The sequence below is a fragment of the Pelophylax lessonae genome (assembly GCF_965119305.1).
Source record: "Pelophylax lessonae genome assembly, chromosome: 11".
NCBI classification, from domain to species: domain Eukaryota; kingdom Metazoa; phylum Chordata; class Amphibia; order Anura; family Ranidae; genus Pelophylax; species Pelophylax lessonae.
The window spans coordinates 72,250,300-72,266,810 of NC_138778.1; the positions used below are offsets into that span (position 1 = coordinate 72,250,300).

The 16,511-nt window shown below is 46.4% G+C and overlaps 1 protein-coding gene across 1 annotated transcript in view; it reads left to right on the forward strand.

Annotated features, from left to right (window-relative positions):
* The window catches only part of ARHGAP23 (Rho GTPase activating protein 23), a 247,147-nt gene that overhangs the window by 188,537 nt on the left and 42,099 nt on the right, over window positions 1–16,511 (forward strand). Inside the window, exons 18-20 of the mRNA XM_082271434.1 lie at window positions 1,933–2,006; window positions 13,131–13,220; window positions 13,388–13,513. Of these exons, the coding sequence (XP_082127560.1) occupies window positions 1,933–2,006; window positions 13,131–13,220; window positions 13,388–13,513 (290 nt within the window). The remainder of the gene's footprint in view (window positions 1–1,932; window positions 2,007–13,130; window positions 13,221–13,387; window positions 13,514–16,511) is intronic.

Sequence of the window (16,511 nt, forward strand, 5' to 3'; positions counted from 1 at the left end):
ACAACATTTTCTAGAGTAGATATGTTGGCATCTGTTGATGCCACCTTTGGCCGCAAGGTTTTGCAGGCTGCTGTTGGAGAAGATTAGTCTCTTTGCGGGTGACATTTTTGACAGGTGAGCTCAAGTTGTTTCCAGGTTGAGCTCCTGTTTTACCTTTTTGGCTACCTTTTGCTTTTCGGAAGTATTTTTATTGCTGTTCTTCCCACCCCTCATGTTGATACTGCTTTGGGACATCCTAAGGGTCAAAGAAGATATGGAGCTGTGTCCGTCAATGAACAAAAGAGAAAACTGGATTTTTGTCTTACCGTAAAATCCTTTTCTCTGATGTTCATTGACGGACACAGCACCTGCCCCTCTAATGAGTTGAAGGTTATGTTCTTCTGATACTGCTTGTTACAAAACTGAAGAGCTAGAACGGGAAGGGAGAGTATACCCCCTAGGACTGCCCTATGGGCGTTGTCAAACTTTTTTCCGCCTAGTGTCCTACTCCTATGGAGAACAGCATAACCCAAGGGTCAAAGAAGATATGGAGCTATGTCCGTCAATGAACATCAGAGAAAAAGATTTTACAGTAAGCCAAAAATCCATTTTTTTTTTTCTACATAGTTACCAATAAAATCCATTTCTTGGAGTACATCACAGGACACAGAGGTCCCTCCCTCTTTTTGGAATTTCATTGCTTGCTACAAAACTGAAGTATTTCCTGTGTAGGAGGGGTTAAATAGGGGAGGACTTCATGTTTGATTGATCTGCCAGTATCCATTCACCTATAGGTGGCATATAACCCACATAGTCATGATTATAGCCTGCTATGTGCCGTGATGTACGATAAAGAAATGGATTTTACAGACAAGTATGTAGAAAAAAAATCAAATTTTTGTCGATGTGATCTGGATATTATGCATTCTATTGTTTTTAATGATCGTGACATTGAATTGCACTTTTTCACAATAAACGTCTGTGCCAGCCATCTCACTATAACCATTGCACCTCAGATAACATATCACCCATACAGAATAAATGATAAAGTAACCCTGTCTGGGGGTTACCAAAAGAGAACAATTGTATTACGCTACAAAAAAAACAAAACGTCATACTTGCCTGTCCATTGGCTCATTTGCGAAAACTTTACTTTGTATCCGAGCTCCCGCTTCCAGTTCTATTTGACTCCTCAGGCTGGGAGCACAATGACCCCAAACCTCCCACACTGTCTGCTAGGGATGCACCGATCCGACTTTTTTGGACCCGATACCGATACCAATATCTGGCGTTGTGAAAACCGATCCGGAGCTACACACAAAGCAAGCGGCTGCAGTACAGAGCAAAGCCGCTGCTTCATGTGTACGGCTCCTCCATTCACAGGCGGTGTGCATCTGATATCACTCCGCCTGTGAGCCAGACCTATACAGGAAGTAGCGGCTCCCATCCCATACTACTACTGCACCTAGTAAGGGATGGCTGAGCCGTTACCAAGCAAAAACCGGATCGGCCAGTGGATCGGTCAATGTTACCGATCCCCCGATCCATCTAAAATGGCCATATCGGCGCCGATATCCGATCCGAATATCGGATCGGTGCATCCCTACTATCTGCTGTGGTTCCTTCTAGGCTGTAGGACAGAATACTCGTAGGGGTTGTTGGGAGGAACAAGCAGCAAGTAGGGGACACACTCTTTCACACCTCTGGAAATGTGGAATAGTATTGGTGCAGAGAGCAGTGCTACAGACTGACCTTCTAGCAACCGGCTGGATGGACAGGTAAGTATAAAGTTTTATTTATTCTCAGGGTAGTGCATTTGTTATTTTGTTAACCCCTTTACATGGTCACTCTAAGCAGTGAGTTAAGCTCAAATCATATTGCATTCATATTTTGTGAATGATATTTCAGTTTTGTAAATGTGCATTTATACTCTGTTGCCTGTTATTTTTATAGACAAATATAATGAATTTATAGAAGCTAATCGCCTGGAGAATTCTAGTGAGAGGATGAAAAGGCTTCGCAAACTGGTAAAAAGAAAGAAATGTTACTTAATCTGTTATTGCTGCTCAAATTTATGTTTCGTGCAGACCATAAATAGGAATTCTTTCTCTACTATGATTGAAATGTCTAGTATTTGGTAATCCTCTGTGATCGCAAAGCACCCTGCAGCAATCTGTAACTTGTTGCCTTGACGTTAATACAATCCACATCTTTGTTGTGTGGACTTATAAAAATGTTTTCTTCTTAAAGTGTTTGTTACCTTCCATTGCATGCCAGCTGCCAGCCCCTTTCTTGTATCCAGCTATAACATGCAATGTAAGTGTTTGTGGAAAACAAAGCGTCTAAATACAATTTTTGCAGATATCTTTAGGCTGGTCACGTGACTCCCGGTTACTCTCCGCCCCCATCTAAGGGCCACAGCGGGAGCAGCCGAGCTCTCCCGCTGATGTCAGCAGGGAGGTCACGCGACTGCTGTGCTGGCTGCTCGGCTCCACCAGCTATATCCTTTAGATGGGGGTGGAGAGCGGCCGGGAGTCACGTGACAGGCCTGAAGATATCTGCAAAAATGGTATTTAGATGCTTCGTTTTCCACAAACCCGTTGCATGTTATAGCTGGATAAAAGAGAGGGGCTGGCAGTACATTTTTGAAAAGTTTAAATTACTACTAATAGCGGCAGGACAGAAGGGGTGGCTCACATACATATAGGAGCTGATAGGCTGGGATGGAGGAGGAGAGGACAGAGTAGAGACAGCAGATGATGGAGGCGGGTAAACTGACAACGATGTCAGGGCTCAGCAGCCATGATAAACTGTGGTCAGTTTACAGGGGGAGGGCAGGATAAGCCAGTTTTTTTAGGTGGTACAGGGGGCCAACTCACGCAGCACAAGCACTGTGCTGTATAACATGGTTTAAAGGAACAAGATCTCTTTTTTTTTTTTTTGGATAACAAACACTTTAACATCCTTTAAGGGACACAACAATTCATATTCGTTAACTGTGAGTTATACTGCTTATACTGCCGACTACAGGAGGATGTAAAAATAGGCCTCAAACACTGAAGACCAGTCTCGAGGGGGGGGGGGGGGTGCATAACCTCTCTTCCAGATATCTGGCTCCATTTCATTTAGTGTCTTTTAAGAGGAATATAGGTCTTTCTAAAGCTCTGCTGTTTTTTAAGACTTTTTGCATAGACTTTTCTTCAGTCAACTGCTGCTGCTGAAATTTGGCAAGAGGTTAAATCCTGGAAGTCTCTCTAGTCAGCCAACTAGTGCAAGTATTCCCAGTTGATTTAAATTGGTTATCTCACTGTGACTGCCCTGCAGTAACCACGTCACAGTACTGGGTACATATTATTCCCAGCGGGGGGCTCTGCTTCGTGTATCATGTTAGCCTAGTCTGAGGACTTATTGCTTCAGGTCCAGAGCTGTGGCAGTTTTTTAAACCATGATTTGTTCTCTAAAGATGTGCTTCTGCATCAGAGGGCTGTATGATTTGCCAGTTTCCGAGACCTCGCTAAACCTACTGAGGTGCTGGAGACCAATTACCTCAGTACCTGTTGTGAGTTTTATGACCCGTGTCAGTCTGATTGCAGGGGCTGCAAGTGTCCTTCTCCTGTTTTCTCAGGTTAAAGTGGTTGTAAACCCTTACATGTACCCAGTGAAGTGACTATCCTCAGGGATGAAACCTATTCTCCTCCATAAGTTGTACCTGTTTATCTGCAGCAATCTCTTCTCTGAGCTGATTGGAGGGAAGAGACACACCCCCTTCACACATCTCACAGGCACAGAGATGAGGCTGTTATTCCGCTGAAGGTCCCTCCCCTGTCACAATTTATCTCTTCGTGTCAGGAAAACTTGCCAGAAGTGACTCATGCTTATAGCAGAGGAACGAAACAGCAGACAGAAATGGCACCTAGTGTTCCTAATTCAGACAAGTAGACAGTATAGAGGGATATGTTTTGTTCATATTTCATTTCTGAGGTTTACAACCACTTTAGCCCAGACTCAGGCCATGCCATTGTTCATTGGGATCGGGGGCTTTTGTGTAACAAGCCTTTGGGGTTTAATCCTTACCCATTATTAGTAATGAGGAATTTTAGGGTCGTCATCAATTGCTGGCTAATCTGTCTAAGCAGAAGGAAACTGTCTCCTCCCTTTATAAAGGTGGTCTGTGGCTAAAGCTTACAGTCTAGATGCGGGACACTTGCCCCCAGCATCTGCTTAACAATTTTCATTACTACAGTATAGGTCATACCTCAATCAGTATAGTTAGGTACAATTTACAGTGCACTGCAACGTTGATGTTAGTTGTGGCACACTGCATTAGAAGAGGAGATATCTGGGGTCTTTTAGATCCCAAATCTCTCCATAAAGTGGACCTGTCATGCCTTATTTCTATCAAAAGAGATGTTTACATTTCTAGTTATAGGAATAAAAGCTAGGATAAAAAAATAAAGGAACCCTAGAAAAATAAATACTATAATAATAATAATTATAATAATTAAAAAAAAATGTAAAGCGCCCCCGTTGCCTCGTGCTCACACGTAAAAGCAAACGCATACGAAGGTCGAGCACGCATATGTTAACAGTGTTTGCACAACACGTGAGGTATCACCGTGAACATCAGAGCGAGAGCAATAATTCTGAAGCTAGGCCTCCTCTGTAACTCTAAAATGCTAACCTTTTAAAAACATTAAAGCGTCACCTATTGAGATTTTTAAGTACCATAGTTTGGTGCCATTCCACGAGTGTACGCAATTTTAAAGCGTGACATGTTGGGTATCTATTTACTCAGCGTAACATCATCTTTTATATTTAAAAAAATAAATAAATGTGTTATATAATGTGTGTTTGAAAATACATTTCATTAAAGTGTATTTTTTTTTTTTTAATTTTAATTTAAAAAATCGCTGTGCAAATACTATGTGACAAAAATTGCAACAATTTTATTCTCTAGGGCCTCTGCTAAAAAAGATATATGATGTTTAGGGATTCTGAGTCATTTTCTATCAAAAAAAATACAGATTTTTACATGTAGGAGAAATGTAAGAATTGGCCTGGGTGAAACCAGTTTGAGTAGCTCCACTTTTGTTGAGGAAAAAAACATTCCCCTCTGGGTGATTTATGTACAGGGATTTTAACCATTGGCAGACTCTGTCTAATAAGTCCAGTCCTTCTGCTCTGCTGCCGGGATTTCCCCTGTCCCAGTACAATGCAATTCAGCTGTGATTCATCACAGCTGCATTGAAGCCTCCGTTCCCACCGGAGCGACTTGTCATACGATTTGACAATAAGCACCCTACTGTTGACAATGGCACTGTTCAAATCGTGCGACGCTGACTTGCTGCATCGACTTGAAAAAGTAGTTCCTGCACTACTTTTGGTGATTTTGGGTGCCACTTGCTAGGCCATCTGTGTATGAAGCCCCACAGATGTCTTCCAAGTCGCACCTGAAGTGGCACTGACATGCGGCTTTGAAATCGTGTCATTTCAGATGAAGTTTCACGATTTCAAAACTGGATTCAATGTGAACGAGGGCAAAGAGTACACAGAGAGAGTCTGCAGCAGGAGCTGTAGAAAAAAAAAAGCAGGCTGACAATGTTTATCAACAACATTGCTCAGCCGCATATACAGAAAGCTACAATAAAACATTTTTCTCTTACGTCCTCCGACAGTCGCCGCCATCTTCATAATTGTCACAATGGGGTATTAGACTTTGCTCCGTAGGAGTAGCTAGGCAACAGAATATGTCAGTATTAAAGCTTTTAACATATCCCCACCCCAGGGGGTGGTCCCCTCAGTCTATACCCTCCTGCTTCCTGTTTCCTGCTTCAGTTTCAATGTCTAGCTTGTCAGGAGTAGCTGGATGTCTCTATGCTGGGGCATTTTGTCTCAGCCTTCTCTTCTTTTTTGATTTTATTTGAGTTTTTTCTCTCTTTCTTTATTTAGCTGTTATTTTTACCAGCAATAGTTAGATCTTCGGATGAAGAGGATAATGCGGGCTGCGTCTCGGGCTGACTCCACTGGTCGCAGGTTGTGGGTCAGTGGCTTCTCAGCCCGCCATCGAGCGTTCAGTCAGGTACCGCTCCTGAGTTTTCTGAACGACCCATCCCTGTTCCGTGCAGGGATGCTAGGGTGAGGTGGCTACCTCACTGGACGCTGTGCGGTTTCTCAACCCACCTTCTGCTGCGTCCTGGATGCGACTCTCCCTGTCTCATGTACAGCGGCTTGTTCGCCTGTGCGGGTCCCCCACGCCATGTAAGAGGTAAGTGTATTCATGTGGGGACCCGTCTGTCTGGGGGGTGTCAGTCTGGGACTGTGTTACCTTGCCCTGTGTTCACACTATTGATGTTTCCCTATCTCTCACACTGCATGCTGTGGGCTGCAAGGAGGGGGGGCTGTGCTGCACTTCTGTGTCAGTCTGAGTGTGTGAACGGCTGTGTGCTGTGGAACTTGATGCTATCATGTTTGGGGCACATTACAGCGCCGCTGCGGTGGTCCACCATGTTCTTTATAACTATGTGGTGTATTTTTATTCCACCTTCATGAGGTGGGGGAGCGGCGGTTTCGGCGCCAAACGGCGCCATTTTGGCTGTACTCGCTCCGGCCGCATGGTACACATGCATGGAGGCCATTTTCTTGTAGCCTCCCATAGGCTTTAATGGAGCGCCCTGAATATCAGCAATTCCTTTTCTATAGGAGCACCGATCTGGCCAGCAGCAGCAGCGGTCTCTCCAGGTTTTTTCCCTCTATTCTCTGTATCCTTGCCTGAGTATAACTTCTCCCTGTGGGGGTCCCTGGTGTGGGTGTGCTTGTGTGGTGGTGGGCTACGTTCGCAGCGCCTTATTTAAAGGGGCGGTCACCCATTTTATTTTACTAATTTTGGGGCATGGATTCTCAGGAAAGCAAATTTCCTGTCACATTGGTGGGAAGCCAGGGGACTGCGGTTTTCCCCCTCGGGGGGGGGGGGGGATTTGGCTGCGATTGTGGCTAGCCTTGTGACTCAGGTGCAATTGCTGATGGCTGCTCAATCCTCAAAAAGGCCCAGAGTTTTCAATTTCCTCTGATTCAGAGGGTGTTGGTGATGGGGCTGCTGTTGCTGGGGTCTCCTTGTCGGGGTCCCGTTTCCTCCCTGGATCTTGTAGGGTCAGAAATGGAGGCTGAGGTTGAGGGGGTTGATATTTCTCCCCCTGGCTCGTCTGAAGAGCTTGCACTCATGGATGAATTGGTTGCTTCTATCAAGCAAACACTGCGTTTACAGGATGAACCTTGTCCTCCTGCTGCCTTGGCGGCTTATGGGACGCAGAAAAGACGCAAAACATCGCAGGTATTTCCCTGCACTGATGATTTTCAATGCGCTGTAAAGGAACATTGGCGTACTATACGCAAGCCTTTTGCTATACCAAGTAGGTTTAAGCTGCGCTATCCTTTTACGCTACTGATGAGCGTTGGTGTGTCCCACCTCCGGTGGATCACGCGATAGCGGTTCTGAATAAGCCCACTGCGATTCCTGCTGAGGATATCCCGGTGTTCCGGGATGCCACGGACAAACGGATGGAGTCCCTTGCCCGTCATGCCTATTCTATTATGGGTTCTATGCTGAAAGCTTTATCTGCTTCACTTATGGCGGCCCAGGCTGTCGCGAGCTGGACGCAGGTGCTTAATCGCGTCCTGGTGGCTGATTCTGCCCTCCAGGCGACTTTGGATATGGTGGATCAAATCCACCAGGGTGTCATGTATTTGTGTGATGCGGACCTGGATATGGTTCCGTTGGCTGCACGTGTACATGGTGTGGCGGTATTGTCTCGCCGTTTTGGTTTGGTTGAAGTGTTGGTCGGTGGACCAATCTTTGCGTAAGACCTTGGCTAATCTGCCCTATGATGGTTCTCGCCTTTTTTGGTGAGTCCCTAGATACGTTAATTAGGGGGATCGCGGGTGGTAAGAGCACGCTCTTACCCTAATCCCACAAGGCTAAGACGGCTCCTGGTAAGAAGCCGTGGACTGGTAAGCAAAAGTCCGGCCAGTCCGGTTCAGCGGCCCACAACAGTGCGGCCTGAAGGGGCGCCCTCACCCGACTCTGGGGTGGGGGGACGCTTGCTTGGTTTCCTTCAGCCATGGCTGTCCCGGGTTCGGGACAGGTGGGTTCAGGAAATCGTTCGATCTGGCTACGAGATCGAGTTTCTCTATAGGCCGGAGCGCAGATTTTTTCCCTCAAATCTTCTACTGTCCCCGGAGCGTTTGCGGGATCTGCATCTAGCGGTGCAGGACCTGAGGGCTCAGGGAGTGGTGGTCCCGGTGCCTCATCGGGACAGGTTTCGGGGGTTCTATTCCAATCTGTTCACCGTGCCCGGGAAGGCGGGCAAGGTACGTCCGATTCTGGACTTAAAGGCGCTGAACCGCTTTGTGCGGGTGCGCAAGTTCCGCATGGAATCTCTGCGGTCGGTGGTGGCTGCCCTGGTTCCGGGGGAGTTCATGGCTTCCATCGACTTGAAGGATGCGTATCTTCACATCCCGAATTTCGAGGGTCACCAGAGGTACCTTCGATTCGCCATAGCGGAGGATCACTACCAATTTGTGGCGTTGCCCTTTGGTCTCGCCTCGGCTCCACGGGTGTTCACCAAGGTGCGGGCACCGGTTTTGGCTTTGTTGAGAGCCCAGGGCGTCTCTGTCCTAGGGTATCTGGACGATATTCTGGTTCGGTCTGCGACCAGCCAGGGTCTGGAGAAGGCTCTGTCCGTTACGATGCAGTCTCTGCAGGAGTTTGGTTGGACGATAACTTTTCCAAAGTCAGCACTGTGCCCATCGGTTCATCTTCCTTACCTGGGAATGGTTCTGGACTCTGTCCAGGCGAAGGTCTTCCTACCAGACGACAAACTCAGGACTCTTCAGGAAGGAAGTCAGGTCCCTCAGGGACGCTCCGTCCTCGTCCACTCGGACGTGCATGAGATGTCTGGGATTGATGGTCTCGGCTTTCGAGGCGATTCCCTTCGCCCAGTTTCACACGCGGGGTCTCCAAGCGGAGATCCTGTCCAGGTGGGACGGGCGACCGCGATCTCTGGATCCGGATTTCGTTGGGCCATCGCACCAGAAGGGTTCTTCTGTGGTGGCTCTTGTCCCCGCCGGTATTAGGGGGCAAGTCTTTTCGTCCTCTCTCATGGACGGTGGTCACCACGGATGCCAGCCTGTCGGGCTGGGGTGGTGTTCTGGGCGTTCTGTCCACCCAGGGAACTTGGTCGGAGGGGGAATCCTCCCTTCCGGTCAGCATTCTGGAATTGCGTGCGATGATTCTCTTCAACGTTGGCCGGACAGGCTGCAGGGCTGTCCGGTTCGGGTGCAGACGGACATTGCTACGGCGGTGGCTTACGTCATTCGCCAAGGGGACACCAAGAGGGCCCGGGTGGCTCAGGAAGTGGCCGACATTCTGTCTTGGGCCGAGACGCATGTCCCTGCGATATCGGCGGTTCACATTCCAGGGGTTGGAGAACTGGCCGGCGGATTATCTGATGCCGCCAGTCCCTGGACCAGGGGGAATGGCCCCTCCGTCCGGGTGTTCTCCAGATGTTGTGCGCGACGTGGGGTCTTCCGGAGGTGGACCTGTTCGCGTCTCGTCTGTACAGCACGGTGTACATGTTCGTGGCAATGCCACGCGGTCCTCGGGCAGACGCGTCAGACGCGTTGGTAGCTCCGTGGCATCAGTACCGACTGATGTATGCGTTTTCACTGTTTCAATTGCTGCCCAGGTTCCTTCGCAGGTTGGTCTCGGAACCAAAACACGGTGATTCTTGTGACACCGGACTGGCCTCGCCGGTCCTGGTACGCAGACCTCGTGCATTTGGCGGTCGACGCCCCGTGGCGTCTGCCTCTTCGGGAAGATCTCCGGTCTCAAGGGCTGATATTTCATCCTGCCTTGCAGTCGCTGGCCTTGCCGGCCTGGCTGTTGAAACCGAGGCCCTGAGGGATAGGGGTCTCTCCCCTGAGGTCATTCACACTTTGATCGACGCAAGGAATTTTTCCTCGGGGTAGGTCTTTTACCGTATTTCGGAGGCCTATTTTGCCTGGTGTGAGTTCAGGGGGTCTTCACCTCGCCCGTGGTCGGTGTCTGGGGTGTTGTCCTTCCTTCGAAAGGGTGTTGACAGCGTTTGGCGCTGGCTATGATCAAGGGTCAGGTGTCTGCGATGGCCGTTCTTTTTTCAACGTCCTATGGCATCTATCTCCTTGATTGGCACTTTTGTTCGGGGGCATCTGGTCCCTCCTAGGAGGGTGCCTCTGCCTCCTTGGGACTGGAATCTTGTTCTGTCCGTGTTACAACATGGTTCTTTTTTGAACGGATCGGGTAGATCTCGTTGTCTATGTTGTCCTAGAAGGTCACCTTTTTTGGGTGGCAATCAATTCGGCTCGCAGAGTGTCGGAGCTGGCAGCCTGTCCTGCCATTGTCCGTATCTGGTCAATCACTTGGTTAAGGTGGTCTTGCGACCTAACCCTTCTTTTTTTCCGAAGAGGGTTTCGGAATTTCACCTCAATGAGGACATTGTCTTGCCTTCGCCTTGCGCGAAGTCTAAACATTCGGAGGAGGTGGTGTTGCACTCCTTGGATGCTGTTCATGGCGATTAGGGTTTACCTAAAATCGTCTGAATCTTTTCACAAGTCGGATTCTTTGTTTGTCCTTCCGGGGGTCCTCGGAAGGGCGTGGCGGCTTCGGCTTCTGACAGGCCGTTGAACAGGCCTATGCTTTGCGGGGAAAAGTTTCCCTTATGCCTGTGAGGGCGCACTATACCAGATCTCGGAGTACGTCTGGGGCCTGTCGTCATGGGGCTTCTGTGGCCCAGGTGTGTAGGGCGGCGACTTGGTCGACCGTGCACACCTTCACTCTGTTCCACAGAGTGGATGTTCAAGCATCGGCAGATGCTTCCTTTGGCCGCATGGTTCTTAGTGCGGCGGTCCCTTAGGGTCCCTGGTTTTGGTCCTTTGGGCTGTTTGGGATTTCTTTGTATCCCTGGGTTATTTGTTTTTTTCCTGGGTTATTGCTCCCGTTGAGCAAATTTTTTCTCGTGTTGCCCAGCTGGTTTCCTTCCTTTGGTAAGGTTACTTTCTTGATGTGGAGACTGCGTTGCCTTTAGGCGCCTCTGCGTTTCCCACCCCTCATGTTTGCACTGCTTTGGGACGTCCCCATTGTGACGAATATGAAGATGGCGGCGACTGTCGGAGGACGTAAGAGAAAACGGAATTTTTGTAAAATCTTACCTGTAAAATTCCTTTCTCGGAGTCCTCCGACAGTCGCCGCCCCCGCCCCTCTTTTGGGGTTTAGGTACTCTACTGCTATTCCACTGAAACTGAAGCAGGAAACAGGAAGCAGGAGGGTATAGACTGAGGGGACCACCCCCTGGGGTGGGGATATGTTAAAAGCTTTAATACTGACATATTCTGTTGCCTAGCTACTCCTACGGAGGAAAGTCTAATACCCCATTGTGACGAATATGAAGATGGCGGCGACTGTCGGAGGACTCAGAGAAAGGAATTTTACAGGTAAGATTTTACAAAAATTCCGTTATTCATTTACAGATTAAAGGGATGAACTACTTGTTTTTTTTTTTTTAAATAACAAACATGTTATACTTACCTCCTCTGCGCAGTTGGTTTTGCACAGGGCAGCCCAGATCCTCCACTTCTTGAGTCCCTCATTGCTGCTCCTAGCCCCTCCCTCCTGTCAAGTGCCCTCACAGCAAGCAGCTTGCAATGGGGGGGCACCCGAGCCGAGCTGCAGCTCCATGTGTCCATTCAGACACGGAGCTACCATTCGGCCCTGCCCCCTCACTCTCCTGATTGGCTAATGGCGCTTTTCCACTGCATGGAACCGTACCAGTTTGGCACGCTTTTGTGCTTTTCCACTGCGGTACCGCATGGTATAGGGTCGGAACGGTTCGGTACGGTACGGTATAGGTTTGCTTTTCCACTGCATGGAACCGAACGGTACGGTATGGTACGGCTCTGAAAAAACAGTACCTACTCGATTGTGTTTCCAACAGGTACCAAACTGGTACCATATCCCACAATCCTTTGCATGCAGTCACTACTAGCCACTGATTGGTCAGAGAATCACACCCACCCCGTTGTTATCCCACCCACTTAACTTTAGTACTACTTTAGTGGAAAAGCAAACCTATACCGTACCGTACCGAACCGTTCCGACACTATACCATGCGGTACCGCAGTGGAAAAGCAAACCGGGCCGAGTAGAGCCGAGCCGGTACTAGCCGTTACTTGCAGTGGAAAAGTGCCATAACGGACTTTGATTGACAAATGGCACCATAGCTGTCTCTCATCCAACCAGGAGGGAGAGTCTCGGGAGGGTCGAGGGACTCTTGGACATCGCTGGACAGAGATGGGGCTCAGGTAAGTATTAGGGGCTGCTGCACACAGAAGGCTTTATATCCTAATGCAAAGAATGCATTAAGAAAAAAAAAAACCTTCTGATTTTACAACTCCTTTAAAGCAACCTGGCAAGTAAAATAAAGAAGTGTTTTTTTTTTTATTTTTTTTATTATTATTATTAAATCTTTCTCTGTTGAACCCCTATTAACCCTTTACACAAAGTATGTGTATTTCTGTTCATCTAGTCCTGAGATTTACAGGTGTTGAATCTGAATCAGCTATTGAATCTAGTACCTGTTACAACTTGATGTTCTCGGCATCTGTCTTTTGGCTCATTCCTGAAAACCTGGTTAGGACTTGGACTGATTTTGTTCTGCATTCTGCGTGCCCTGAACACCAGCTTGTTGAGTTGTGCATATGAGTTCCTAAACCTGATCTTGTCTCTGTTTAACAATTCCTGTCACAACTGAGGGCCACACTGTTGGTATCCTTCTGCAGCTAAACATCGGTACCTCCAGCACTTCTGGGAGACCATAATGTGCACATGCCTGCTCCTTGGTGAAAGCTTTCTACTGTCCATTAGTGTTACAGAGGATCCACATCAAGCCAGTGAGAGCTAAATGGGATACTGTTCATGGCTAGAGCTGCACCAGCTTCACAAAAAAACAAAAACAAATCTAGAGTGATTTGAAATATTACTTTTGTTTTAATTTCTTGTGCCCTCTATTATTTTTATTTCTTTCTTGCATTAGGAATTCTGACTTCTGCTCTTTTGTTCTCAGATTCAGGAGCTCCCAGTTTACTATTATGAGACACTACGATTTCTAGTTCGACATCTGAAAACAATAGCTGACCACTCAGAAAAAAACAAGGTGGGAGATTTTTCTGACACACTGAAAAGTGCAAAATTACTTATTTTGATGCACAAAAGAAGCAAATGCTATTCTATTCACCAGCATTCATTCAGCATTTCTTTATTGCAGCAAGAAATTGTCATTTAATTTTATCCTTCACTGATTCTTTGCTTATTTTAATTCAGATGGAGCCTCGAAATCTGGCTTTGGTCTTTGGCCCTACACTGGTTCGGACATCTGAAGATAACATGACCGACATGGTGACACACATGCCAGATCGATATAAGATCATAGAGACACTGATCCAACATGTAAGCACACATCATATAGGAAATGAACAGAGAGTAGGCAATTATTAGGAAAAGTGTAAGATATGTAGATTTCCTCACTGTAAAATATTAGTCAGCATCTACAGTGGGTACGGAAAGTATTCAGACCCCCTTAAATTTATCACTCTTTGTTATATTGCAGCCATTTGCTAAAATCATTTAAGTTCATTCTTCTTCCTCGTGAATGTACACATAGCACCCCATACTGACAGAAAAACACAGAATTGTTGACATTGTTGCAGATTTATTAAAAAAGAAAAACTGAAATATCACATGGTCCTAAGTATTCAGACCCTTTGCTCAGTATTTAGTAGAAGCCCCACTTTTGATCTAATACAGCCAGGAGTCTTTTTGGGAAAGATGCAACAAGTCTTTCACACCTGGATTTGGGGATCCTCTGCCATTCCTCCTTGCAGATCCTCTCCAGTTCTGTCAGGTTGGATGGTAAACGTTGGTGGACAGCCATTTTTAGGTCTCTCCAGAGATGCTCAATTGGGTTTAAGTCAGGGCTCTGGCTGGGCCATTCAAGAACAGTCATGGAGTTGTTGTGAAGCCACTCCTTCGTTATTTTAGCTGTGTGCTTAGGGTCATTGTCTTGTTGGAAGGTAAACCTTCGGCCCAGTCTGAGGTCCAGAGCACTCTGGAGAAGGTTTTTGTCCAGGATATCCCTGTACTTGGCCGCATTCATCTTTCCCTCGATTGCAACCAGTCGTCCTGTCCCTGCAGCTGAAAAACACCCCCACAGCATGATGCTGCCACCACCATGCTTCACTGTTGGGACTGTATTGGACAGGTGATGAGCAGTGCCTGGTTTTCTCCACACATACCGCTTAGAATTAAGGCCAAAAAGTTCTATTTTGGTCTCATCAGACCAGAGAATCTTATTTCTCACCATCTTGGAGTCCTTCAGGTGTTTTTTAGCAAACTCCATGCGGGCTTTCATGTGCCTTAAACTGAGGGGAGGCTTCCGTCGGGCCACTCTGCCATAAAGCCCCGACTGGTGGAGGGCTGCAGTGATGGTTGACTTTCTACAACTTTCTCCCATCTCCTGACTGCATCTCTGGAGCTCAGCCACAGTGATCTTTGGGTTCTTCTTTACCTCTCTCACCAAGGCTCTTCTCCCTCGATAGCTCAGTTTGGCCAGACGGCCAGCTCTAGGAAGGGTTCTGGTCATCCCAAACATCTTCCATTTGAGGATTACGGAGGCCACTGTGCTCTTAGGAACCTTAAGTGCAGCAGAAATCTTTTTGTAACCTTGGCCAGATCTGTGCCTTGCCACAATTCTGTCTCTGAGCTCTTCAGGCAGTTCCTTTGACCTCATGATTCTCATTTGCTCTGACATGCATTGTGATCTGGAAGGTCTTATATAGACAGGTGTGTGGCTTTCCTAATCAAGTCCAATCAGTATAATCAAACACAGCTGGACTCAAATGAAGGAGTAGAACCATCTCAAGGATGATCAGAAGAAATGGAAAGCACCTGAGTTAAATATATGAGTGTCACAGCAAAGGGTCTGAATACTTAGGACCATGTGATATTTCAGTTTTTCTTTTTTAATAAATCTGCAACAATGTCAACAATTCTGTGTTTTTCTGTCAGTATGGGGTGCTATGTGTACATTCATGAGGAAGAAGAATGAACTTAAATGATTTTAGCAAATGGCTGCAATATAACAAAGAGTGAAAAATTTAAGGGGGTCTGAATACTTTCCGTACCCACTGTATATTTAACATTCCTGTGCTCAGATCTTCATCATTCCTTTGATTGATATGTCTACATAATGGTATTTATTGATGCATTTCTTAATCCTGTACACTTATAAGATCTTGTGCTAGAAGGCTTCAAACAAATGCTATATTTATAAAATAAGCAAAAAGAATGTCCTGGAACACAATCCATAGAAAAATAAAATATACAATATATTGTCAAAAGTATTGGGACACATGAACTTTACACACACTGAACTTTAATGGCATTCCAGTCTTAGTACATAGGGTTCAATATCAAGCCTTCCTAGAAGAGTTGAAGTTGTTATAGCTGCAAAGGATGGACCAAGCCAATATTGAACCTTTACGGACTAAGACTGAGATGCCAATAAAGTTCATGTGCATGTAAAGGCAGCCACCCCAATACTTTTGACAATATAGTGTATGTTCAATGCAGAATCTATGGTCAACCAGTCACTGAATACTATTAATAGCTATCCTCATGTTGTTCATTTGGGTGGTTCTTCCAAAACCATTTTTGAGAGCAATGTGCCGAGAGCGCAAATGACAAAGTAGTTGGCCAAATGGAAGGATTAAAAAGCTGTATAGGTACTCTTGAAATATTGCATTTGGCAGCTCCTAGATGGTCAACTGATAGTCCTTTCTTGTCTACAGAAAATAGATTAAAAACACTACAGAGAGCTCTACTTTGAATTAATGTAGGGATAGAACTGGACTAAACTCAATTCCTGTTGTGTGCCAAGAGGTATATCAAAAATTGTTTTCAATGATCCTAAAACTAATGAATCACGAGTTGTGCATGATAGGACCAGCTGTGCATGGTAATACAATGTCAGGTGTAAACAAACTTGGATTGGACATGGGTATACCACGTCCGAGGCATCAACTATAAAACTAGAGATCTATCAAATCCACTGCTGTAGATGACTAGAGGGGGGGAGATCAAGAGACATATGCGAAAGAGCACAAAGGTCCAGTGCAAAGACTAAGGCCTCTTGTTCACACAGGCATCATAATTTACTGACTTCTACTCAGGAACTTGTGACCCCCTTGTGCTAGGGGCCAAAAACTATTTAAAGACCTGAGTAATTTTAAGTATAGATGAGTACAATTCTTCTCCATTGCCAGTATTGTAATATTTTCACTTATACTTGCATAAACATTAAACGAGTAAACACTCGAGTAAATTACTGCACCCAAATGTAAAATGTTCTATTTTTGTTGCTCTGTCAACATTAATGCATCTCATTTCA